General features: G+C 36.6%; 1 protein-coding gene across 3 annotated transcripts in view; it reads left to right on the forward strand.

Annotated features, from left to right (window-relative positions):
- TENM1 (teneurin transmembrane protein 1) overlaps window positions 1-26,451 on the forward strand; it is an 891,941-nt gene that overhangs the window by 327,335 nt on the left and 538,155 nt on the right. For all 3 annotated transcript variants that reach the window (XM_043459374.1, XM_043459376.1, XM_043459375.1), the window contains 2 exons: window positions 517-777; window positions 2,617-2,673. In XM_043459374.1, the coding sequence (XP_043315309.1) occupies window positions 517-777; window positions 2,617-2,673 (318 nt within the window). The remainder of the gene's footprint in view (window positions 1-516; window positions 778-2,616; window positions 2,674-26,451) is intronic.

The raw sequence follows: 26,451 nt of genomic DNA on the forward strand, positions 1-26,451 counted from the left end.
TGTGTTTGGGAAAAATACTTTTGAAAAGTATATTTAATCTTAATGCTTTTTCCTCACAGTTTTCACCTTGAATTATGTACTCTTAACTCTAAGGTATATGAAATACTTAGAAAAGGCAATAATTTTAATATTTTAAGCATAGGTGTGCTCTGACGATCATATATATTCTTCCTAGAAGAGAAATATCTTTTAAAGGACAGCTCTCTACACTTTACACTCCCCTGTACTCACTTATTTCATTACATTTGTGTAATCTAAAATTGTAGCTATAAAGCTATTTTGGGCATGCTTTTTCCAGAACCTTGTAAGAATCAACAGGAGCATAATTTTAAGCTACAGAAGCGCAAAATAAGCACATAATCCTAGCTACCATAAATAAAAAGGCCAGAATTCTAACTTTGCAAAGACAGAAATACTAACAATGGAGGGGGGGAACATAAGGACAAAAAAAGTAGAATTTGACCAGGTATTTCTGTTTCCTTCTAAGTTTTTCCTCTGAACTTTGTTTCTTCTCAGAGATGGAATTCTGTGAGACTCCTCACACCCTCTGCTCTGGCTACCAGACAGACATGCACAGCGTTTCCCGGCACGGCTACCAGCTAGAGATGGGATCTGATGTGGACACTGAGACGGAAGGCGCTGCCTCCCCTGACCATGCGCTGAGAATGTGGATCCGGGGGATGAAATCAGAGCATAGTTCCTGTTTGTCCAGCCGGGCCAACTCCGCATTGTCCTTGACTGACACTGACCATGAAAGGAAGTCTGATGGAGAGAACGGTAATATAAGCATCTATATTAATAGTTTATGGAAAACCCAGAGAGAATGCAGGTTTTAGCCTTTGATTTCTTTTTCCTTCCTTATATCTTCCTACCTTTCATTTCCTATACAAAATGAAAATCAGGGTCCCATGGACAAGGCATGTACCTAAGTATCAGGCAAATAGACACATTCATTTACAATAATAAATAAAGTACTTTTTATTTCTGGTGGTTCCCCCAAGGGAAATCAATCTTATATCATCAGCAATATAGCGCATGTCTTATTCATTACTCGCCTTTTATTTTCATCTTTATTTTCCAGTACAATACTAGTGATATTTATTTTAGAAGTACTCATTTCATGTATTTTGACTTTGTATCAATATATGAACAATGAGGCGAACAGCTGTATAGCCAAGCCTATTCTGCATGTGTTTTCTATTTTGATTCAGATTAACCTGTCAAGTGTACAGACAAAGGCAAAGTAATCAGATTAGGCTGAAATGATTTAAAAAAACAAAACAAAACAAAGTGAATTAACATCAGCCGTTTGCCAGACAATAAGTAATAAGGGCAGTATCATTAAATGGTAATTATGTATTATTTTCTTACAACTTTTAGAAATGGAAAAGTTTTTGTCACTTTGATTTGTTGGGAAGAGGTTAATTTGTTTTGTTTCCTGCTTTTCTATCCCTATGAAAGAACAAAGTCCTTTCTTAAAAATCACATTAATGCTTATTAAACACATTAATCTCTTCTCATCATCCTGTTTGTCTACATTTCATAGGTCCCATCACTGGGGACCTGGTCTGTCAGCAGTGGCTAATTAGTATTTTCTCAGGTACCAGAGAGGTAGCCAACAGCCCTGTACCTGCAATTCTTTCTGTTCTGTCCTCCTCTGCCTCCCTCAGCCCAGAGGGGACATTGGCCACAAAGATATAATCAGGAATGACATTTGTCCACTAGATAGAATATCATTTCCTAAATGAGAGTCCATTACACTTTGTAATATCACCAAATATCCTTGAGGGTCTGGATTTTTTAGGTTTATTTTCATGTATGTATATATGCAATGCTGAGTTTGACCAAGAGCATGGAGGAGGTGAAGTGTGGAAGTGAGAAGGGAACATACTTGATCTCTGTCATGCATATTCATGTAAGTGAAGGAACAGTAGCATGGATGTTGGGAGACCCTGCACAGGTCCCTACAGTTTTCTGGGCTTTAACTGTCAAACCAGAAAAATAACAACCAAATTTAAGTGAAATCAGGTAATAGAGGAGCTCCTCTATTTCCAAGACTTCTTGTTCTCCCTTATCTCATTCCCCACACACATGCATAAGTCCACAGTCATGTCTGACTCTGTACAACCCCGTGGACTGTAGCCCACCAGGAATTTTCCATACAAGAATACTGGAATGGGTTGCCATTTCCTACTCCAGGGAATCTTCCCGACCCCGAGATAGAACTCACATCTCCTGCATTGGTGGGCAGATTCTCTACCACTGAGCCACTTAGGAAGCCCTCACGCCTCACAAAAGGAATATATGCCAAGTTCACTCGCTGAAACATTAAGAGAAAAGAGTTCCCCCTAGGCTCAACCGTTCTTCTACTCCTGCAAGACCCTAGGTCTGGGGTTTCTTCTGGGGTGATGAAACTACTCTGGAATTAGATAATGGTAATAATTCCACAACTCTGAAAATACTAAAAACCACTCTAAGAGTATGAACATTATGGTATGTGAATCGTATTTTGATTGAATCTGTTATTTAAAAAATACTACTGGACGAAGAGTAAAGATTGAAGAATCCCAGATGAGTTGGACAAGGATTAATTAGTAAAAATATTTGCTGTTACAGGTTTTAAATTCTCTCCTGTTTGCTGTGACATGGAGGCTCAAGCTGGGTCTACTCAAGGCAAGTGTTTCCAAATATTTGATGACAAATTGTTTTTACCTCACCCCATCTCTGACAACCAGCCTGCACAGTTCAACCCTGCCCATCTGATAAACAACACACAGGCCTGGTTCATTAACCTGTCAAAGATTAGTTTATTGGTAGCTTGTTGGTTTGTTTTCCTCTGGAAGATTTCATGGGTGTATGTTGATGGTAACAGTGAGGAGGTGAGGGAGGAGCTGAGGACAAAGACAAGATTTAAGGTCGAATAGAGAAACACTGATTTAGCATGAGAGTAGAGATTTAAATCAGGTATGGTTGGTTTTGGCCTCATGACTTTCTACATCATCTATGATTTTTTGCATGACTCTAGCCATTGATTTAGTATAGTTCAGATACTGCCATAACTTTACAATGCCATCTAGCAAATGGCCTTGGGCTTTTCCTTCCAATGCTCTGGCTTGGCTTAAGAATCACACTACACCCCCATCCCTGTTGTCATTATAAATAACACCTTCAAATGAAGGAAATGCCATTCATTCTTTTCTGTAGACGTGTTGTCATTCTTCAGTGAGGGGACAGTGGTGTCCTTTTACTTTTGCCTTCATTTTGCTCACTGGCTTTGCTCCTTTGCAGAGGGATACTTAAAACAATATTTATAAATGATTTTGATGAAAATCAAGTACTTTGCGAGATGGGGAACCCTCACATCTGACCACAGGGCAATGACTCAAAATTTGTTAGCAACTGGGGGAAATGGATCAAGGGGAAGATGTATTAGAATCATGTATTAGATGTATTAGTTTTATCAAAATGCATATTATCCTCCCCCACCATGAGGACTGCTTACTGTGATGAACCACTATATGTACTGTGTTCGTGTGCCATATATCCCTTGGAGGTTTTAGGAACTTTTGGGGATGTTTGGGGCTGTGCAGCTTCATTTCGCCTTCCATCTAATCAGCCATCTACCTTGGTCATGTAACACTATTTACTGAGACCGAGTTGGAAGATTCAGGAGTAAAGGATATGTGTCCTGTCTTTTCTTTATAGGTTTATCTCCCTTATGGTTTATTTTAGGAATTGGATAGGGTACCACAAAATTGGGCAAGACTGCCAAGGTGAAAACTGATCCAGTCTGCTAAAAAGTAGTTTAAATGCCAGCCTCTTTTGGCCCAATGTACACCTCCAAAGAGGATTTCAGTAGAGCATAGTGATAAACACTTTGTACTGTGAAGCCAGACTTAGATTAAAATCCCACCTTAGATTTAAATCCCAGCTGTGTGATGTTGGGAAAGTTGTCTAATGTTTCTGTGCCTGAATTTCATCATCTGTAAAACCAGGAGGATATTACTATCTCCCTCTAAGATCTGTGATAATTGAATAAATGAATGTATATAAAGGATAGCACTTACATAAGTATAGTCAGAATGTTCATTATTCTTATTGATCAGTACTTCACAATTTCCAAATACACTTTTAATATCTTTATCTCATTTCATCCTCATGACCCATCTATAGAATGATTCTATTGTTTCAGCATTTTACATAGGAGGAAGAGTTAAAACAGCAATTTAGAAACAAATTAGCTAAATGCAATTGATTTTTTTCCAAATAGCCAGACTTTTTAGTTCCTTTGAATCATGCATGAATATAAGACATGAACAACTTTACTCAGATAGAGTTCTGTAAGTTTTACTCTGCTAGCAATTTTCAGTAAGGAGTATACAATTTGGAATCTTATTTATGACCTTGTGTAAGATTTTACCAATTTAGATTCCATAAATTTTCAATCAGTGATAACCAGGCCTGGCCTGCCTTCAGCATTTCCATAGATTCTTACAGAGGAGGTTTGAGTTGAGATGAGAGTGTAAATGGTTTTTCTAAAAGCATGTTAATTTGAAAAAACAAGTTATTTTCAATGAATTGAACTTAATGTTTGTGTGCAAATATTGCTATTTATTTCTCACTGATCTCATGCATTCATGAAAGCAGGCCTAGCAGGGAATCTATTTCAGTAATTTGAGTTTGTATATACTATGTTTGAAAAGAGTAAAATAGCTTAAAATTTTTAGGATTAAATACTTCACAACCTAAGACTCCATGCCACTCCATCCATGTGCTTCAGTTAGTGTCAGTGACATTTTATTTTGTTTCTATCTTCCTATATATTCTGATTTTTAGATTATTGATAATGCAATAAGATAATATCATGGTATTGATTTAGGATGATTTAAGCTTCACTCCTATAAATTTGGGAGAGAAGTGAAAGTAGGGGAATTTGTTAATTTGAGTAGGTTTTTCAACTGGGAAAGATTTGAGACATGATTTCAAAGACACTTTGAATTCTGTTCCTCCTAGGCTATTATGACTTGCATTTTCTACTTATATTTTGAAATTATGTCTGTAAGGACTTATTTCTTTCATTTAATTAATTGGTCAAGCCTTTCAAAATATTTATATTTTTTCTCACTTTTGTAAACTGTTTGGTTACCCATAATTGAATTGAAGTTTCCAATATGCTTTAAGCCATGAAAAATTAAAATAAATAACTTTCACTTTTTGAATGAAACCAACTGAGAGGTCTGAAGTACAGGGAAGGAAGAGCAGCAGGTAACAGAAGAGAATGTGGGTTTCTTGGCTTTCAGAGGACAGTCTGAACACTAATGTACTTTATTTCCATTCCCTCAAATACGTCCTAAGTAAACCCTTTGTTGTGTATTGATGCTTAATCATCTGTTAGGAAAACTGCAGATTTATTCAAATTAGCTTCATCCTGAGGCCCATAAGCAGGAAACTTTGATATCAGTCATAATGCTTTATTCATTTTACCCCTTTTCTACTCCCATTTCACATTACTACTTGTGTAACTATTCATTGTAGGCTAATACTTGAGTTGTTTATCTTCTGTCTTCATAATAGTTTTTAATAAGCACTAGATAGGAAGCTACTTGAAGACAGAGCCTGGTTTATTCACTGTTTTTTCTTCAGTACTTAGCCACTGAATCTGGAGAACAATAGGTACTAAAAAATGAAGAATATGCTTTACTCTTTGGGCTTCCCTGGTAGATCAGTCAGTAAAGAATCCACCGGCAATGCAGGAGACTGGCTATAATATGTAGGAGATGTGGGTTTGATCTCTAAATCAGGAATTTCCCCAGAGAGAAGGACATGGCAACCCACTCCAGTATTCTTGCCTGGGAAATCCCATGGACAGAGGAGCCTGGAGGGCTACAGTCCATGGGGTTGCAAGAGTAGGACATGACAACAACTAAACCACTATCACCACCATGCTTTACTCTCAGGGGAAAAGTTAAAACAGAGATAATATTGTAGTTCTTCTCTAAATAGAAATGTTGCATACATGTTCAGTTGCTCAGCTGTGTCCAACTCTTTGTGACCCCATGAACTGTAGCCCTCCAGGCTCCTCTGTCCATGGGATTCTCCAGGCAAGAATACTGGAGTGGGTAGCCATTCCCTTCCCCAGGAGATCTTTCAACCCAGGGGTCAAACCCACATTTCTTGCACCTCCTACATTGGCAGGCAGATTCTTTACCAACTGTGCCACCTGGGAAGCCCTTAATAGAAATGCTACAGTGGGTCAAACCTCTGGTCATCTAACACACGACTCTGCCTCTGACAGGTGATCCAGTGGGCTTTTCTTAGAAGAACTTGGCAGGCCTACTTGAGCATTAACATCAGTGATTAGAGTGTTCCTCAATAATGATATTTGACTCTACATTAGGTTGGAGCAAAAAATTATATTAGCAGCTAAATTTGAGTAATCAATTTCCAGGAATGTGTTTTTCACATGTGGCCTAAATGAAACATTTGTATTAGAAAATGTGAAAGTGCTTATCAAGGTGCTAAATAGAAGGAAATAGTTAAAGAAAGGCATTTTTAACCTTTAATAAAGTATGTCACAAAGAAATATGGCTATATTCTTGTTGTTAATGATATTTCTGTATAAGCAGTATTTATTGAGCAACCACTCCAGTATCCTTGCCTGGAAAATCTCATGGACAGAGGAGGCTGGTGGGCTGAAGTCCATGGGGTCACAAAGAGTCGGGCACGACTGAGCGACTAACACTTACTTACTAACACTTATTCTTTGCCAGGCTCTGTATTGGAGACTGTGCTGTGCTGGGCCTAGTCACTCAGTCATATCTGACTCTTTGTGACCCCATGGACTGCAGCCCTCCAGGCTCCTCTGTCCATGGGGATTCTCCAGGCAAGAATACTGGAGAGGGTGCCATGCCCTCCTCCAGGGGATCTTCCCAACCCAGGGATCAAACCCAGGCCTCCCGCATTGCAGGCGGATTCTTTACCAACTGAGCCACAAGGGAAGCCCATATTGGAGACTGGGGATATATAAAAGATGACCACTACACAATTTTAACTCTCTCAGAATTTACAGTCTAGAGGACAAGAATGATGCCCTATGAATTAGAATTGTTTATTATTCCTTATTGTTGTTATTGCAGGTAACAGAAACCAACTTGAGCTACCTTAAACCTAAAAAAACAAATTTATATAAAGGGGCATGTGAATGCTTCATGGGACCAGGACAAAACAAGGAACTAGATTAGAAGAATTGCCTGTTCCTTTGCCTCTTGCTTCTGAATCCATTTCCTTCAGTCCTGTCTCTGTAGATTTACTTTCTCTAAATCTCCATCCACAAGGCAAGCATAAAACCTCATACAGTTCCCCAGTTTATATTTCTTATGTTCAGGAAAGAAGTTGAGATTAACTGGATATTTTTCAATGCCATTTCTAAATTCCAGTGAGACAGAATACTTTTCCAAGCTTGAGTCAGATGTCTACCACTGGTCCCATCAGCTACAACCAGGGAGTAAAGTTAGCAATACACATGTTGCTTTTGGGGACCCCACCCACTGGATTCTTGGAGCAGTTTGCCATGCAGGTGGTCAGAGTCAAGTAGGCATATATACCCAAAGAAGTCTACTGGAGACAATGAAGGCTAACTGTAATACAATTTAGTACCATAATAAAAAATATGTGCAGCTTGCTATGAGAATACAAGGGATGTGAAATCATTTATCAAAGTAAAAATTATTATATTAGTGCAATCTAAATAAACATTGTTCTGATGGTGAGTGGTTAAGAACGTGGATTGTGGTGTAAGATAGTCCTGTGTTTGTGCCCTGATTCTGCATCGTAACTCTTGTGTGCCCTTGGACAAGTAACTAAAGCTTTCCAGGTCTCAGTTTGCTTGCCTGTCAAATGGAAACATTACTTATTTCCATTTTTGTGTGTGAGGATTAAATGAGAAAATGAATATATAGCACCTTACAGTTTGCCTGTTATATATTAAATGCTCAATACATCTCAGTTGTGGTTATCTGTTACACAACAAGAATTTATTATGCATATATTGTGGGATAGATGCTCCAGGGTGAAGTCTCTTTTATCAAGGATTTACCAGGCATGCAATATGGCTTCTGAAACATCTGGTATGCCAGGAAACTCTAGTCTAGCAGAATTCAGCCCACCTTCTCATTTCCTTGCACTTTTCTTACCTTAAATAATATATCATTTTGAAAGTGAAGGTGAAAGTGTTAGTTGCTCAGTCCTGTCCGACTCTTTGTGACCCCATAGACTGTAGCCCACCAGGTTCCTCTGTCCATGGAATTCTCCAGGCAAGAATACTGGAATGGGTGGCCATTTCCTTCTCCGGGGGATCTTCCTGACCCAGGGATCAAACCCAGGTCTCTTGCATTACAGGCAGATTCTTCACCATCTGAGCCACCAGGGAAGACCATACATCATTTTAATAGCCAACAATCTTGTTCTGCTAAGTAGAGGTGACTGAGAGGAAATTCAGTGAAGCACTTCAGACCTGGCTGAGGGTTAACTCCGTACTATTGTATTTCCTATTGTCATTGGAGTAGCCCCTTAAGATAGAGCTGGGATTTCAACTACTCAGAGGCCTTGTTGATTTCCATGATTGTTGGGCAGCTGAGCTCCCTATGCACTGCTTGGAACTTTACAGGTAGCAGATTATCTGATACAATCCCATGATAGCCAAAAAATCCATTAATACTACTCCCCATTGCTTCTTACTGCATATGGCAGAAACCTGGTAATACACCATGTGCTACCAATAAACACCATATGATCATAGCCATGCATTTGTCATTCTCAGAACCTGAGTTGCTCCATCAGAACAGCAGGAGTGGTGAAAAAATAGCTAGCCTAATACCTGGGCTTCTTGAATGACATGTAATAGATTATGCCAAAATAAGGCGTTATTCCTTCTGATGTTTGACCATGTGGGGCCATTCATGTACAATTAATGGAAGAAATTTGTTTATTTTACATTTCTCTCTTTTGCTTTTTTTGTTTTCCCCTGCTAGTGTAAGTTATACAGGACACTTCCACAGCAATGTAAACAGTTCCTCAGGAACCATCTGAATGTCAAAGGAAGTGTGTAAAACAATGCAATGACTTGGTAATAGCTTCAGCAGAAGCCCTGCCATATAACTGACATCCTAATGGCTCTGTTGGACCCATTAGACATGTATAAGACAGTGCAGTTGACTTTGTAATGGCTCCTTTGAAAACGTTACACGATCAGAGGAAGAGTGTAAGTCATTGGGATTACTTGATGTGTGGGTGAGACACTTCTGGGATGTCTGTGATACTCTTACAATTGAGAACAGATTTGATGATATTGAAATTTCAAGTCGTTATAAAGTTAGATATAACAAGCTCATATTTTCCTTTTCAGTAGGTAATTTCAACCACTTTTTTTTAGTATTAAAGTAATATCAGCTGATGTTTCAAAAATTAAAATAGTAAAAACGTGTTTAAAGTGAAAAATCCTTCTTCTTTATGCTTCTATATAAAATATAGAAGTCACAGGATTACAAATATTCCACCCTCCACATGCAAGAAAATAAAAAGTACCAACTGGCATATAAGTCTTTTAGGTAATGTTATAACTTTGGGAAATACACAGATAGGACTTCCATTTGTATCAGCAAGACAAGAAATTATCAAGACATTCTTGAGAGGTAACCAGTGTTAACAGTATATTATGTATAATTCCCCCAAAATGGTCTGTACATATACAAATGGGATAACATAATATTAAAATCAATAACTTTTTTCTACTAAAGATTATATTGTGCATATTTTCCCATGTTTGTAGTATAGATCTGCCTTATTCTTTTTAATAGCTATATAGTATTCTGCTTCTCTATGTATCATTTTTTATTTAGTTAGACTTATGTTTGTGGAAATCTGAGTTTCCAGTGCTTTAATATTAAAAATGATGCTGTACTTAACATCCTTGCACACATGTTTTTGCACACCTGTTGGATAATTTCTTAGAAGTAGAAGTGATGGGCCAAGGATATGTACATTTAGCAATTTCTATAGATGATACAAAATTCCCCTTTAAAAAACCAGTTTTTCTTCCTACTAGTGCTGTATACTACCAACGCACGTGTTCTCCTGTATCATTATCAACACTGGCAATGAATGAAATATCCCAATCTGCTACATGACATGTGGTATTTTGTGCTATTATTATTTTGCAATTTAACTATGAGTGAACTTGGGCATCTTTTTGTATGTTAATAGACCATACACATTTTTTCTAAACTGTTGATATCCTTTACCCATTTTTTCTATTCATATTTTTATATTTCATTTTTAGTTAATTTTTAATTGAAGTACAGTTGATGTACAGTGCTACACTAAAATGGCTCAGTTATACACAGGTGCTTAGTTGCTCAGGTGTGTCCAACTCTTTGTGACCCCATGGACTGTAGTCCGCCAGGCTCCTTTGTCCATGAGGATTCTCCAGGCAAGAATACTGGAGTGGATTGCCATGCCTTCCTCCAGGGCATCTTCCCAAGCCAGGGATCGAACTCAGGTCTCCTGCATTGCAGGCGGATTCTGTACCATCTGAGCCACCACATACATACATTCTTTTTTGTATTCTTTTCCATTATGGCTTGTCCCAAGATATTGAATGGCGTTTTCTGTGGTATACAGTAGAACCTTGTTGTTTATCCATTCTATATGTAATACAGATTTTCATACTAATTAATTTTCAAGAACTTTTTATATATAAAGGGTAAAAAAAAATGAACACATATTATGCATTTTTCCTAATTTGTTATTTGCCTTTTGAAATAGGTTCATATGGTACATTTGTATTTGTAGATATAGAACTTTATATTTTTAAGTGATCAAATTCGAGCATCTATATTTTATAGCTTATGGAAGTATATGGAGATGATAGATAGGTACAAACTGAAAATCCAAAACGTGTTAATGTGCTCACAGTACCTCGTGTTCCTTTATAACAGCGATCCTCAACCTTTTTGGCACCAGGAACTAGTTTCTTGGAAGATAATGTTTCCATGGACAGGGTTGGGTGAAGGGAGTTGATTCAGGGATGACTCAAATGCATTGCATTTATTGTGCACTTTATTTCTTTTGTGACTCAGCTGGTAAAGGATCCGCCTGCAATATGGGAGACCTGGGTTCGATCCCTGGGTTGGGAAGATCTCCTGGAGAAGGGAAAGGCTACCCACTCCAGTATTCTGGCCTGGAGAATTCCATGGACTGTATAGTCCATGGGGTTGCAAAGAGTCGGACACGGTTGAGAGACTTTCGCTTTCACTTTATTTCTATTATTATTACATCAGCTCCACCTCGGGTCATCAGGCATCAGATTCCACAGGTCGGGAACTCCCGCTTCATGACGATCCATGCAACTTGATACTTCAGTTTAATTAAAACAGGCATGTTCCATGTTACCAAGTCTTAATTAAGTAGTATTTTAAATATATTAGTTAAGATGTAACATATCTTAACTCTACCTTATTTTTGAATATTAGCATTTCCAATGTTTTACTAGTGTAAAAATGCTGTTAATACAGTTGGCATCCTTGTGGTCAAAATGTTGGTCTTTTTCTGATTTCTTCCTTATGGTAGATTTTTACAAATAAAATTACAGAATTCAATAATGTTTACATTAAGACTCAAGAGAGATATTAACAAAGTATTTCTGAATTTATATATCTCATTAGCAAAGCATGAGTGACCATTTTCCTCACTAGTACTAGATGATTTACTTTAAAATATTTTTGTTAATTTTTCAATGAAATTTTAAAACAGTAATAACTATAGATTTAAAATTACATGTCATTTATTGATTCTGAAATTGAACCTTTTTTCATCTTTTTTAATGGCATTTCCTCATTTGTTAATTGAACTGACTTTAAAATATGTATCATAAAAAATGAAAATATGTATCATAAAAAAATCTAGAGCTAATGAATAAATCTAAGAGCCAGTTCTGGAGTGGGGGGCAATAAAATAGATAAGACAATGCAGAAAATAAAAGATGATAAGAAATAAGCATGTCAAAATAACTATAGATAAAGAGGAAATTGAATGATTCGTAAGAGACTACTTTGTATACCTCTTTTAAGATATACTTGAAAACCTGAGTGAAATAAATAATTTTATAGAACAAATATAAATGGCAAAAATGGCCCGAGAAAAGAGAAAACCTAACTTTTCTAATTTATACTATAGAAATAAAATTTTCAAAGAACCACCCAAACCAAAGAAAGTAGCAGAAATAGACAAAATCTGTCAAAACTTTAAGAAACAGATACATCATTTCAGTGCTACTTAAGTGTCTTCAGAGCATAACAAAAGGGAACTCTTCCAAATCTTCTTATAATTTTTTGAAAGCAAGAAAAACAACAAGATCTAAAGCAGAAAAAGAAATCACAAAGTAAATCTACAAACCAATTGTAGTTATGAATTCTGATACAAAATTCTGAGGTAAAATACTGGCAAACAAGGTCCAGCAATATAGTAAAAGAATAATATGCTACAACTAAGTGCAGTTCTTGGTGGGGAATGCAAGGAGAGTTCAATATTAGGAATTTTGTTACTCTAACTCATTATATGAGTAGAGAAATATAGGCAAATCACATGAAAAGTTGCATAGATTCAAAAAATCATTTTATAAAACCCAATGTTGGATTAAACAAACACATAACTTACTCTCTGCTAGATACTGTTCTAGCTATTTTGCAGATATTAATGAGTTTAATTCTCACAACTACTCTCTGACTTAGGTACTAATAATATCCTTATCTACAAATGAAAATATTGAGGCACAATGATGATAGGCCAGGTCATTTAGCTAGTATGCGACAAAGCCAGGATTTAAACCCAGGCTGATTTCAAACCCTTCCATTTATCCACTATACTATATTACTGCCCTGTAATTTTGGATAGAGACTCTTAACTTAAAATATATGTATAATATATATATAATTTCTTATGTAAAATTACAAAATCCACTTTTACTCCAAGTAAGGAAGCACTAGAAAGGTTTGTTAGAATCAAGAACACAAAAAGATGTCTACTTTCACCAATTACTTGAAACCTTTTATGAAGGTAGCAGCTGTAACCATGAGAAGAAAGACTGAACTAAGAGGAATAAAATTAGAAGCAATGAGGTTAAATTATTATTTGTAAGTTATATATTTGTATATCTAAAAATCTAAGAAAACCAAACAAATTAATACAAATGATAAGAATTCAGGAAACTGATTTGGTACAACATTATGACACCAATTTAATAGTTTTCTTTCCATAAAAAACACATTTAATTAGAAAATATAGTTGAATAAATTACAGAAATAAGAATGACAATCAAAATGCCTAGGAATAAACTAGCAAAAAGAGCAAGACACATACTCATACACACATGTATTTACACACACACGCACATACATACACAAAAAGCAATACTATTTTGGAATATAGAAGAAAATATAAATAAATTGAGAGCCTTAGCCTGTTTGTGGATGATATCACTGTCATAAAATTCTCCTTAAATCAATATATAATTTTAATATGCCTCCAAAAACAATATCAATTGACCATGTAAAAAATATGACTTACCAGCTCTAATGTTCAAATGGGAAAAAAAAGCAAATTTGCAAGAACAGGATGAAAATATTTGAAAAAAAATTGAGATAATAAATTTGCCGGATATTTAAGTTCATTTTAATTAAAATAATGTTGTAGTATGTGAGCAAAGTGTTAGAATGGGAAAAGAAGCCTGGAAATGCTTCCGGAAAAACAGAGAATTCCAGAAAAACATCCACTTCTGCTTCATTGATTATGCTAAAGCCTTTGACAGTGTGGATCGCAACAAACTGTGGAAAATTCTTTTAGAGAGAGGAATACCAGACCACCTTACCTGCCTCCTGAGAAATGTGTATGCAGGTCAAGAAGCAACAGTTAGAACTGGATATGGAACAAGACCTGGCTCCAAATTGGGAAAGGAGTACGTCAAGGCTATATATTGTCATCCTGCTTATTTAACTTATATGCAGAGTATATCATGGGAAGCGCTGGGCTGGATGAAGCATAAGCTGGAATCAAGGTTGCCAGGAGAAATCCCAATAATCTCAGATATGCAGATGACACCATGCTTATGGCAGAAAGTGAAGAAGAACTAAAGAGCCTCTTGATGACAGTGAAAGAGGAGAGTGAAAAAGTTGGCTTAAAGCTCAACATTCAGAAAACTAAGATCATGGTATCCAGTCCCATCACTTCATGGGAAATAGATGGGGAAACAGTGGAAACAGTGACAGACTTTATTTTCTTGGGCTCCAGAATCACTGCAGATGGTGACTGCATCCATGAGATTAAAAGACACTTGCTCTTTGGAAGAAAAGCTATGATCAACCTAGACAACGTATTAAAAAGCAGAGACATCATTTTGCCAACAAAGGTCTGTATCATCAAAGCTATGGTTTTTCCAGTAGTCATGTATGGATGTGAGAGTTGGACCATAAAGAAGGGTGAGTGCTGAAGGATTGATGCTTTTGAACTGTGGGGTTGGAGAAGACTCTCAAGAGTCCCTTGGACTGCAAGGAGATCAAACCAGTCAATCCTAAAGAAAATCAATCCTAAATATTCTTTGGAAGTACTGATGCTGAAATTGAAGCTACAATACTTTGGCTACCTTATGCAAAGAACTGACTCATTGGAAAAGACCCTGGTGCTGGGAAAGATTGAAAGCAGGAGGAGAAGGGGACAGCAGAGGATGAGATGATTGGATGGCATCACCGACTCAATAGACAGGAGTTTAAGCAAACTCTGGGAGTTGGTGCTGGACAGGGAAGCCTGACGTGCTACAATCCATGGGGTCACAAAGGGTCGAACTGAACTGATAGGATTATAAATAGATACAGTCTCTATGAAAGAAAATTTGGCAACATCTAGCAAAAACTCTACGTCCTTTTTACTTAGCACTTGCATTTCTTCGAATTTATCCTATAGATACTCAGTGGGTATGCAGTGATATATGTGAGGGTGTTCATAATAGCATTGTTTGAACTATCAAAAAATAGGGGCTGTCAATCAAAATGTTCATCAATAGGAGGCTATTTGTATAATTTATGGTATATGTGTTGTTAGTCACTCAGTCGTGTCCAACTCTTTGTGACCCCACGGACTGTAGCCCACCATGGACTGTTTCTCTGTCCATGGAATTCTCCAAGCAAGAGCACTGGAGTGGGTTGCCGTTTCCTTCTCCTGGTGATCTTCCCAACCCAGGGATCAAACATGGCTCTCCTGCATTGCAGACAGACTCTTTACCCACTGAGCCACCAGGAAAGCAACTATAATTTATGGTAGAGTCATGCAGCATGGAATATTCTGCAGCCTTACAAAGAATGAATATACACAGTAGAAGGAGAAGTAGAATGCCTTAGGGGGAATTGTACAGGGAGCTTTCAACTCTATTGAGCCTATATTTATATGGGGTCATATATTTATTGACCCTATATTTATATAAATATATGTAATAAAGTAGCATATTTATGTATAATATTTTATTTCTTAAACTATATGGTAGGGGTACATGAGTGTTTACAGCATTGCTCGTTATACACTTTTATGGATACCTGAAACTTTTTAAATAAATCTAAACAAACAATGACACAACTATATATTGAAGTAGAACAATCTTCAATATACATTTTTAAATAAAATCCACTGAGTTTGAATCATTGTGTATAGAAGTAACCTTTTTGTCTGTGACCCAGAGTAAGAAATACACTTTACATTGTGACCCAGTTCTCAATGAATCTCTAAACAAACCAACAAGCAAAAAACCTAGAAAAAAATTTCACAAGACAGTATCTACCCTTACTATAAACAATGCACTCTGACGTTTTCTATCTTATTTCATGTCTTTCTAACATTAATTGTAATCCAGTAAATTTATTTCATAACCAACTAATTGGTCACAACCTGCAATTTAAAAGCAGTGATGTCTGGTACACTACACTTGGTGTGTGATTTTACATGGAACTACATGTATATATGCTTGTCTTGTGTAGTCTAGCCTGTTGTTGCTAAGTTGTGTCCGATTCTTGTGACCCCATGGACTGTTAGCTGCCGGCCAGGCTCCTCTGTCCATGGGATTCTCTAGGCAAGGATACTGGGGTGGGTTGCCACTTCCTTCTCCAGGGGATCTTCCTGACCCAGGAATCGAACCCAGGTCTCCTGCACTGCAGCAAATTCTTTACCAACTGAGCTACAAGGGAAGCCCATATATGCTTGAAGATGCATAGAATTTCTCTGAAACTATTTGAATAAATGGATTATTCTGATTGCATTTGTGGAAGGCAACTAGGTGACTGTGGATAGGGATTGGAGGGAGATTTGTTTTCCTCTGTGCATTTTTGTTCTTTTAGAACTTTGTACCATATGTTATTAAAATTTTTATTTAACATATCGAAAAAGTAAATAAAATGACAGTGATATCACAGAGGAATGAATCCAAGTCACTTGCTTTCTAGACTACTTTTTAAAAAATAACCAACAATTAATTGCTGCTTACAGGGTTCTTTCCAATGTTTTAAAAAAATAGGAAAAAAACTTCCTTAAATAAAAGCACAGGATTATTAAATATTTCCTTTATGGCAATATCCAGGTTTAGCTCTTAATTTATTTCTTTAGCACAGCTTTTGTGATGTGTGTTTCTTCTAAAAATAAGATGAGAAAAAAATATATCAGACCAAGGGTAATGTAATATTTTGCTCTTTACATCATTATTAAGTCACCGGCTCATTTTAAATTGTCATTATGAAATTAGAGCCCCATATGTGGATGAGACATGCTCTTCTATTTACTTAGGAAAAAGCTATGTTTGGAGATCAAGTTTATGTCTTACAGAGAAAGCAAGGAAGACATGGAAGTGTTGTTAACCAGCCGATCAGCAGTTTTATGTTTCAAAGGTGTCTGCTCAAATTAGCAGTTTTAAAACAAAGCTACACATTTCAAATCTTTGATGTCATATATACTATACTATTTTCCTTTGAAGCCAAAACCATGTATTTGTCATTTAACAATTTCAACAGTGTACACATAATTGTGTTTCCATGAGAAAATAACTATTATACTAAGTGGTTGACTTTAAACAGCATTTCTTTATTCTCCAAAGTCTATATTTTTAATTTTTTGTTCAGTTTTATTCTATCATCTGGAAATTTGTGCTTAAATAATTTTCATTTATTTTGATGTTTATAAGTGTAAATCTAGTTTTTTTGAGATAACTTATCTTTTATTTTCATTGTTCCTTGGCAAGTTTAGATTTGCCGAAATAATCCTTCAGCTAGAATGATTATGTGGCCTGTAGAAATCTTCTGTGCAAAGGTTTAATAACTTTTTCTATGAGAAAATTGGCAGCCTTGTGAAATAACCCAAGAATTTCCCTTCTACCACATTTTTTAATTAATATAAACCTTGGGTTACCTCTGCTAAACAAGGGCCAAGAGGAGGAGAAGTTTAAGACTAATGGAATATGTCATTTTCTGATGAATTTATGAGTTCTCTGGGCTTTCTTTGCCTGGTTTCCAGGTTACCATGCTCTTAATTTTCCCCTTATCTCAGTAGTTACTTCTCTTACTTGCTGATTCTTCCTCTTCTCTGTGATATTTTAATATTGGAGTGTCCCAGTGCTCCTTGTCTTAGAATCTTCTCCATTTACACTCACTCACTGTGTGATCTCATACGGTCTTGCTGCTTAAAATACCATCTACTATACAAATGAGCCCCAAATTCATATTCCTCCAAGACCTCTCTGCCAACGTCCATTTTTCAACTTACTTGAAGATTTCACCTGGGTATCTAGTGGGTATCTTAAATTTCACTTGTCCAAAACAGAATTCCTAATCCTCCCTCTACTTCAAACTTGATCCACTTGCAGACTTGCCCATTTCAGTTGACGAAAACTCTAGCCTACCACTTGCTCAAGCCAAAATCCTTGGCGTCGTCCCGAGAACCCTCTCACTCCCATACCTTACATCCACTCCATCAGTAAGCACTGTTTCTTCACTACCAACTCCATTGCTATCACCCTTGTCCAAACCACCATCATCTCTCACCTGGTTAATACAGCAACACCCTAACAGGTCTTCCTCCTTCCTAGAATGATCCATTTCTTAAAAAAAAAAAATTTCTTATTTAGCTGTGCCAGGTCTTAGTTGTGGCATGCAGGATCTTCAATCTTTGCTATGGCACAGGAGCTCTAGTTCCCTGACCAGGGATTGAACACAGAGTCTTAGCCACTGGACCACCAAGGAAGTACCTCGAATGATTCTTTTAAACTGTCAGTCTGACGTGCACCCCAATGTTCATCGCAGCACTGTTTATAATAGCCAGGACATGGAAGCAACCTAGATGCCCATCAGCAGACGAATGGATAAGGAAGCTATGGTACATATACACCATGGAATATTACTCAGCCATTAAAAAGAATTCATTTGAATCAGTTCTAATGAGATGGATGAAACTGGAGCCCATTATACAGAGTGAAGTAAGCCAGAAAGATAAAGACCATTACAGCATACTAACACATATATATGGGATTTAGAAAGATGGTAACGATAACCCTATATGCAAAACAGAAAAAGAGACACAGATGTACAGAACAGACTTTTGGACTCTGTGGAAGGCGAGGGTGGGATGTTTCAAGAGAACAGCATCGAAACATGTATATTATCAAGGGTGAAACAGATCACCAGCCCAGGTTGGATGCATGAGACAAGTGCTCGGGCCTGGTGCACTGGGAAGACCCAGAGGGATGGGATGGGGAAGGAGGTGGGAGGGGGGATTGGGATGGGGAACACATGTAAATCCATGGCTGATTCATGTCAATGTGTGACAAAAACCACTACAATATTGTAAAGTAATTAGCCTCCAACTAATAAAAATAAATGAAAAAAAATGTCAGTCTGCTCTGCTTAAAAGTATGCCAATGTTTTCTCCTTTAACTGAGAGTAAAATATTTACTGTGGTCTAAAATTTGCTCCCTGATACCTTTCTGGGCTCACCTCCTTCTACATATTAGTTCCCCTCCCATCTCAGTGGCATCTTTGTCCATCTCCAGAAAAGCTGCAGCACACTTCTGCCTTAGGGACTTCGCCTTAGCTGAGTCCTGTGCGTGGGACTCTCTTCCTCCAGATCTTACATGTTTAATTCTGACAGCTCCTCACATCTTTGTTCAGATGTTTCCTGCTCAATGAAGCTGACTCTGAGTGGTGCTATATGAGACTGTAACTATCACCCAGCCCCAAACTCCCAATACCCTTTACCCTGCCCTTTTTTTCCCCCATAGAATGTATTATCTTCTGTATAATTAACTTATGTTCTGTGACTGTTGTTTATTGTCTTGATTATAAGCTCCACAAGGTCTGGGATCCTTGTCTGTTTTGCTTACTGAAGTATTTCAAGCTTCTGTATTGTTTTGGACACTTACTATGTATTCAACAAATATTTTTGAACTAGTAAAGAAATATAGAGATGCAATTCTTGTTCTATATGTTTTGACTGTGTCTTTGCACAGAACTGAATAACTGTATTTGATTGACTTGAGCTGTTATTTCTTGCACAATTGATTTTTTAGTGCCTTGTCTATGTGTGTAAACTGGTTTGGTTTCTATGATTTGGCTAGTCAGCTCAATAAACTCAGTAGTTTTTAAACCCCTATGTTAGTAGTTGAATCAGTCAGACCTGTTTTCTTGTTTCTTGGATTGTTTAATTTTAGTTTGTGAAGACTGTACTTATTTTTATAGGTAAAATATTCAAGCTAATTTCTGCATAGAAAAACCACTGTAGTTGATATTCCAAATCAATGCATTTAGACATAATTGTATTCAATCACAATTAGACTACGAGTCAAATGAATATTGTAGGAGAACTTTATAGTCAGAATAGTTTATTTTAAGACTAAGAAATAGAAAATACCAATTACTTGAATATCCATAAATAAATAAATAAGCAGATACATCTATCTTTTTGAGTGATTTATGAAAATAAGGAAGTCAATCAAAATCGTCAAAGAGGTTAATTGATTTAAGACCTTGCCTAAATTGATATGTTGTCTGAATTGCCTGGTTATTTCAGTGAGTTATTAAACCTTTTGTTTATGAAGACACAACTGTATTATCAAATAACACATCAATTATTTTTTTAAAGCATTCTGATTAGAATTGATCAGTCAGTTCAGTCAAAATTGAAATGTGAATCTATAGGACAGCCAAGTCTAAATTAAAACTATGATAAGAAACTATAAGATGTTAAAGTGAGATTTTACTAATCCTGAGTCATGTCAGAGTTTGAGGAAGTATCTGTAAAAGTGGAAAAAAGACTGGGAAATGAAATTTCAACATTTCAGCCTTGAAAGAGTCATGAACCCATCAACTCATGACATTTTCACCAGTCCTCCCATACTTACTGGTGTCAAAACAACGCCACAACTGATATTGAAGTACTTCCGGAAGAAAAACAAGACAAAACAGGACAAAACAAAGCAATCACTAAAAATGAAAGAAAGGAAACCAACAGGAGCTCTTGGGTATTAAGTACTTGATATATGTATGTTTACTTGCCTGTAACATATATGCATAAAATTACTTTAACCTTTGGGTGCTTTCATTTTAGTCCTGGATCTGTAGGATACCTTCTGTTAATTTGAGTAAATTTCACAGGGAGCAATAAGATTTGGAAAGTAATTTTATCTTTTCCCTCAAGTATAGTTTTCTCCCTAAGCTCTGTCATTTGGACATCAAGCTAACACTGCCATTTTTATCAGCTTCAGCCACAAGAAGGTTTATCAAGATGTTTCTGTTTTACTTCTCGTTTCTAAGCAGCTGCCTACAACTAGAGTCACGAGTCTGCTAAATTGAGCAGTCATTTGGAACTTGTTTTTTTTTTTTTTAATCACATTCTTCTAAGAACCATAATTGTATAAAAAGAAATTAGCCCAAGGTAAATCTCAGCAGATATGTGGTTTTCTCTGATAATGGTTTGCCTCCAATGAAGAGGTTAGTCTTTACCTACAAGAACTAGAAAGAATAATTTGGACATATTTTCTTGTACCTTATACCTTGGGCCTGTGAGACTTAAAATAAAGAAATATCTTGCTTTCCAACAAGTTAAGTTTCAGTTGTTCCAGATTGAATTAGTGTAAATAAAATAGAAAGAAGCGCCCTAGCAAATCAATACTGCATTGGTAGTAAACTGGAAAATACTGACAAATTATCCTTTTAGGCCTTAGCGAGGTTTAATCTAAACATCGTTTTCTCCTGACAGTATGAGAGAGAAGAGGGTAATTTATTACAGAGTCCTGATATGGATGAGAAAAGACTGCTGCTTGTTCTTCACTGTTCTGGCTCATACCAGTTCAATTTTTGTTTTTCTCCAGAAAATCTTTCTCCAATAATATGTTTATAGGTCTTGTAACTTTAGTGCATAGCAACTGCTGCCTTATCATGGTGCATTTGAGTACTTGCTAGCTTGTTAAGAATGTAGATTTTTCAGTGCTCTCTTGAAGCTCAGGTGTCTCTTAGCTCCCTCATGAAGTATGTTCTTAAAGGGTCATATGCAAATCTTTTCATAGTTTACCTGCTGTGTGGGATCAGTATATAAACTAATCTTCTAGAAAATCTGGTCATATTATAATGCAAATAAATACCTGTTCCTAAATTGACGATTTTCATGACTTGAGCTTTTTGCTTGCTGGATGTATTTAAGTGAAAAGTGAAAGTGTTAGTGGCTCAGTCATGTCCGACTCTTCATGACCCCATGGACAGTAGCCCACCAGGCTCCTCTGTCCATGGAATTCTCCAGGCAAAGATACTGGAGTTGGTTGTCATTTTCTCTTCCAGGGAATTTTCCCAACCCAGGGATAGAACACAGGTCTCCTGCTTGGCAGGCAGATTCTTTACCGTCTGAGCCACCAGGGAAGCCCCAAGAATATTGGAATAGGTAGCCATTCCCTTCTCCAGGAGATCTTCCTGACCCAGGAATCAAACCTGGGTCTCTTGCTTTGCAAGCGGATTCTTTACTGTCTGAGCCACCTTCTAGGGCAGTTAAAACTTATTAACTATTTATAGCAAAGGAGAACTTTGTGTCTTTTGATGGAAAGATATTTAGTGTTGTTTCTTTCAAGTTTCTTACAATGTTAATGGTTTGATCATGTAAGTTTTACTCTATGTGAAAGGTGTGAAGTTCAAATATGCAAAATGTGTGGTAGAAAAAATTAGGTCAGCAATTTGTTCATCTTTTTCTGTTAAATAAATTAGCTGTGTTAAATGTCACATTATCTAACATGAATATGATAAAATAACATTTTTAATTAACCCGAGAGGGATATGGACATAAGAAAACCAAACACTTGCTCAAGGCAGGATCATTTCTCAAGATACTGCATTATGAACAATATTTAAATTACTGGTTATATTTATCCCATGTATTTTACAAAACTTAAAAGTCCTATATTAACAGTGTACCTCAACAGTTATTATTAAAGTAGTAAGGAAATGAACTTCAAACTTTTTACACATTTGGGGGATATTATGTATATACTAAGTAGTAACAATGTTTTCTTACATGGTGTTCAGTTCAGTTCAGTACAGTCGCTCAGTTGTGTCCGACTCTTTGCGACCCCATGAATCGCAGCACGCCAGGCCTCCCTGTCCATCACAAACCCCCAGAGTTTACTCAAACTCATGCCCATTGAGTAGGTGATGCCATCCAGCCATCTCATCCTCTGTCGCCCCCTTCTCCTCCTGCCCCCAATCCCTCCCAGCATCAGGGTCTTTTCCAATGAGTCAACACTTTGCATGAGGTGGCCAAAGTACTGGAGTTTCAGCTTCAGCCTCAGTCCTTCCAATGAACACCCAGGACTGATCTCCTTTAGGATGGACTGGTTGGATCTCCTTGCAGTCCAAGGGACTCTCAAGAGTCTTCTCCAACATCACAGGTCAAAAGCATCAATTCTTCAGCGCTCAGCTCTCTTCACAGTCCAACTCTCACATCCATACATAACTACTAGAAAAACCATAGCCTTGGCCAGATGGACCTTTGTGGCAAAGTAATGTCTCTGCTTTTTAATATGCTGTCTAGGTTGGTCATAACTTTCCTTCCAAGGAGTAAGCATCTTTTAATTTCATGGCTGCAATCACCATCTGCAGTGATTTTGGAGCCCCAAAAAATAAAGTCTGACACTGTTTCCACTGTCTCCCCATCTATTTCCCATGAAGTGATGGTGTACTCCATACCAAACTGAAGCCCTAATGTGTTTAATTGCTCATCTAGACTCTAGAAATATATAAATCCCAGGTAAATCTAACCAAAAGAGTAAAAAGTTAAGATGGAAATGGTGAACATATTTACAAAAGGAGGAATTTTAGTAAGAAACTCAGTTAAATTTTGCTTTATTGATTCAAAAGGGAACTAAATATCTTTTGGAAAGCATTTTCTAAAAGAGAAAAATATATTATGGATATATGATTGGACTATTAAATATAAATGTTGCAATCTTAATCTTCTGTAGACCAAGCCATTGTGACACGATTTCTTTATATAATTAGCAGCTTGCAGCTTAAGATAGTAAGTTAAAAGAAAAGAATCAATTTGATTCATTAAACACAATTCACTACAATATATGAATTTGCTTTACTTCAGATATTGTACGAAATATTATTACCAGTTTGTGAGACTCCAAAAATTATTAAACACTCAAAAATTCCCTTTAGGGGAAAGGGTTGTTATAGGAGAGATATGGGGAGGCGTGTGTTGAGGGGAGTAAGTATTAAAAACAAATGTGATCACAGGTCTTCTACTTAGTGATTTGCTTACTTACATTTTTGATAAAAGTAATTCTGGTGGCCATGAATACAAGTAGTCCTATTGACCAGAATAAGATCATTATTTTTTCCCAACTGTGAAGACAGCCAATCACCACGAATTTGATTGGATCACTGCACAGTTGATCCAATTCATTAGTTAAGATTACTGAAATAAATCACACTTGGAAGAACTCAAATGCAAGTTAGCAGCTTAGTGCCAAGTGGTAGAAGAGTTCCATAAGAGCAAGCTCATCAAATGATTTCTGTAAGTCATTATTTATATCCAGAATTTATTCAGTGAGTAGAGTCATTTGAAGGATCTAGAAGATATAAGTAGAAAAAGATGTGTTTTTGTTTTTTTTTCTTTTTTACAATTTACAGTGAAAAACGTTTGTTGCCATTTGTTAAAGTCTGTTTCAACACTAGAATTTATTGATTCAACAAGCATTTGGCAAGCACCTTCCATGTGCAAAAGACTGGGGTCCCAGAAATGAAAAGTTAGACAATTTTCCTGACCTTGAGAAGTTCACAATCAGCTGGTAGCATGGAGGAGTAGACAAATAATTATGGTGTGATGTAGTAAGTTTTATAATAAAGATATAAGCAATATGCATGCAATGAAAGCATAGAGCATTAAATAACAAACAGGAAATCTAGGAAGCCATCACATAGAAGGTGAGATTTGAAGTATGAATACAAATTTATCAGGCAGAAAAGGAAAGGAAGGACATTTCCAGCAGAGTGAACAGAATGTGCATAAGCACAGAGGCATGAAAGGGCATGGCATATTCTAGAAACTGCAAGAATTTGAATCTGGCTAAGTGATAGCATACCAACAGAAACAATAAAAGATGATACATCAAGATAATTTGGGGACAACTTATAAGGGCCTCATATGCTTGGTATATTTCTTCTGAAAATGCGGAGCCCCACCAATTTATTTGTTAAAGTGATCAGATTTGTACTTTAGAAAGACGACCTTTATGGCATGCAGAATATTGTTTGGAATTCATTTACTAATTCAACAATATTTATCGAATACTTACCATTTGTCAAGCAAGTGGAAGAGATAAAAAGACCAAAAAATCACAGCCCCTTCCCTAGAAAACTCAGCCTGGTCAGAAAGGCAAATACATAAACTATTACAATTCAACACAATATGTCCTTTGTTATAACTATGTCCCCAATACAATGAGAAGAGGGAGCAAAGGGTGCCTAAGTTTTCTAGAGGAAGTAAGATAAAGTTTCAGAAATTAAGTTGGCATTTGAGCTAAGACTTAATGGAAAAGTAGAAATTTGTCATGCTGGCAGAGAAGAAAGACATTGTGGCATAAGGAGAATCTAGAGGTGACTTACATTTTTAGAATGGCAGAGTAAAGGGGACCCTGCCCTTTCTTTTCTCTAAAATTACCCAAATACAAAAGGAGAATGAAAAGCAGAATAACTTTATGCCTGAATCACAATGAATGGGTAAAGCCTGCCAAGTGCCATAATGATCCAGGAGTGTGGGAAGATGCCTAGAGATGACTAATTTTCAGACAAAGCAGAGCATACCTTTTCAAAGTATTCATCTCATATGGTGAAATAAACCAATAATCCTTTATTTGGAAAAATGAGAATAGGGCTATAGACTGTTGGTGGAAGGTTCCATGGGCCAAAGGGAGTTCAAGTCTGAATAAGGAAGCATATACATACATCATCTTTGCAGTAATTGTTTTGAGGAATGATAGAGGAGAGGTAATGAATTTTGAGTAGCCATACAGTTTCCAAGATTCATTCACTGGAGATAAATAAAAGCTAAAACAATTCTCTATCTGTCACACACACACACACACTCACATTGTGTTGAAAGGATCTTTGCTCTGAACTACGTAAAATTTCTGTTAGGAACAGTGCATTAGCCTGTCCCCTGCATGAACCTATTAATAATAGCTGGTCCAGGAAGAACTAACCTTATTCAAAGATGAGTAATAATCTAAATGGAACATAATCTACAAAGGAACCAGAAGAAAAATTTTAAAATAGGAAAAACAAATGGCAAATAAGCACTCACTAAGGACATATGACCCACAAGCAGAAAAAAGTTGGAACAGAACATATTGCCATGAAAGGACACAGTATATAAATCAGAGAGCTCAAAAGAGAGTGATAAAGTTATAATGAAACAACATAAAGGGAAATAATGTGAGACAGTGAAGCTCATGAAAATAACAGAAGAGAAAAAAATAATCATGAAAATGAAACAAACACTGGCAGTACTAAGGAGAACAGACACTGCCAAAAATACAGTTAAGATACATGAAGAACAAAACAGAAAAAAGCAAGATAAATTCATAGGATAAACAGTTCTAAATAAAAATCTATGTAATGTGGACAAAGTAGATCCCACCTAGGTGAGCATGTTATCCCCTGAGAACTAAACAAAAGTAACAAAAATATGCAAAGATCAAATTCAAGAAAACATTCTAGAAGTTAACTTGAATTTGTAGGTTGAAAAAGCACAATATATCCCAAGATGATCATTGAGACACGCACTGTTAAAGTGACGAGACTTTAAGAGTCTTTAGGACATCTGGGTAAA

Source organism: Cervus canadensis, chromosome X (assembly GCF_019320065.1).
Source record: "Cervus canadensis isolate Bull #8, Minnesota chromosome X, ASM1932006v1, whole genome shotgun sequence".
Classification (NCBI taxonomy): Eukaryota; Metazoa; Chordata; class Mammalia; order Artiodactyla; family Cervidae; genus Cervus; species Cervus canadensis.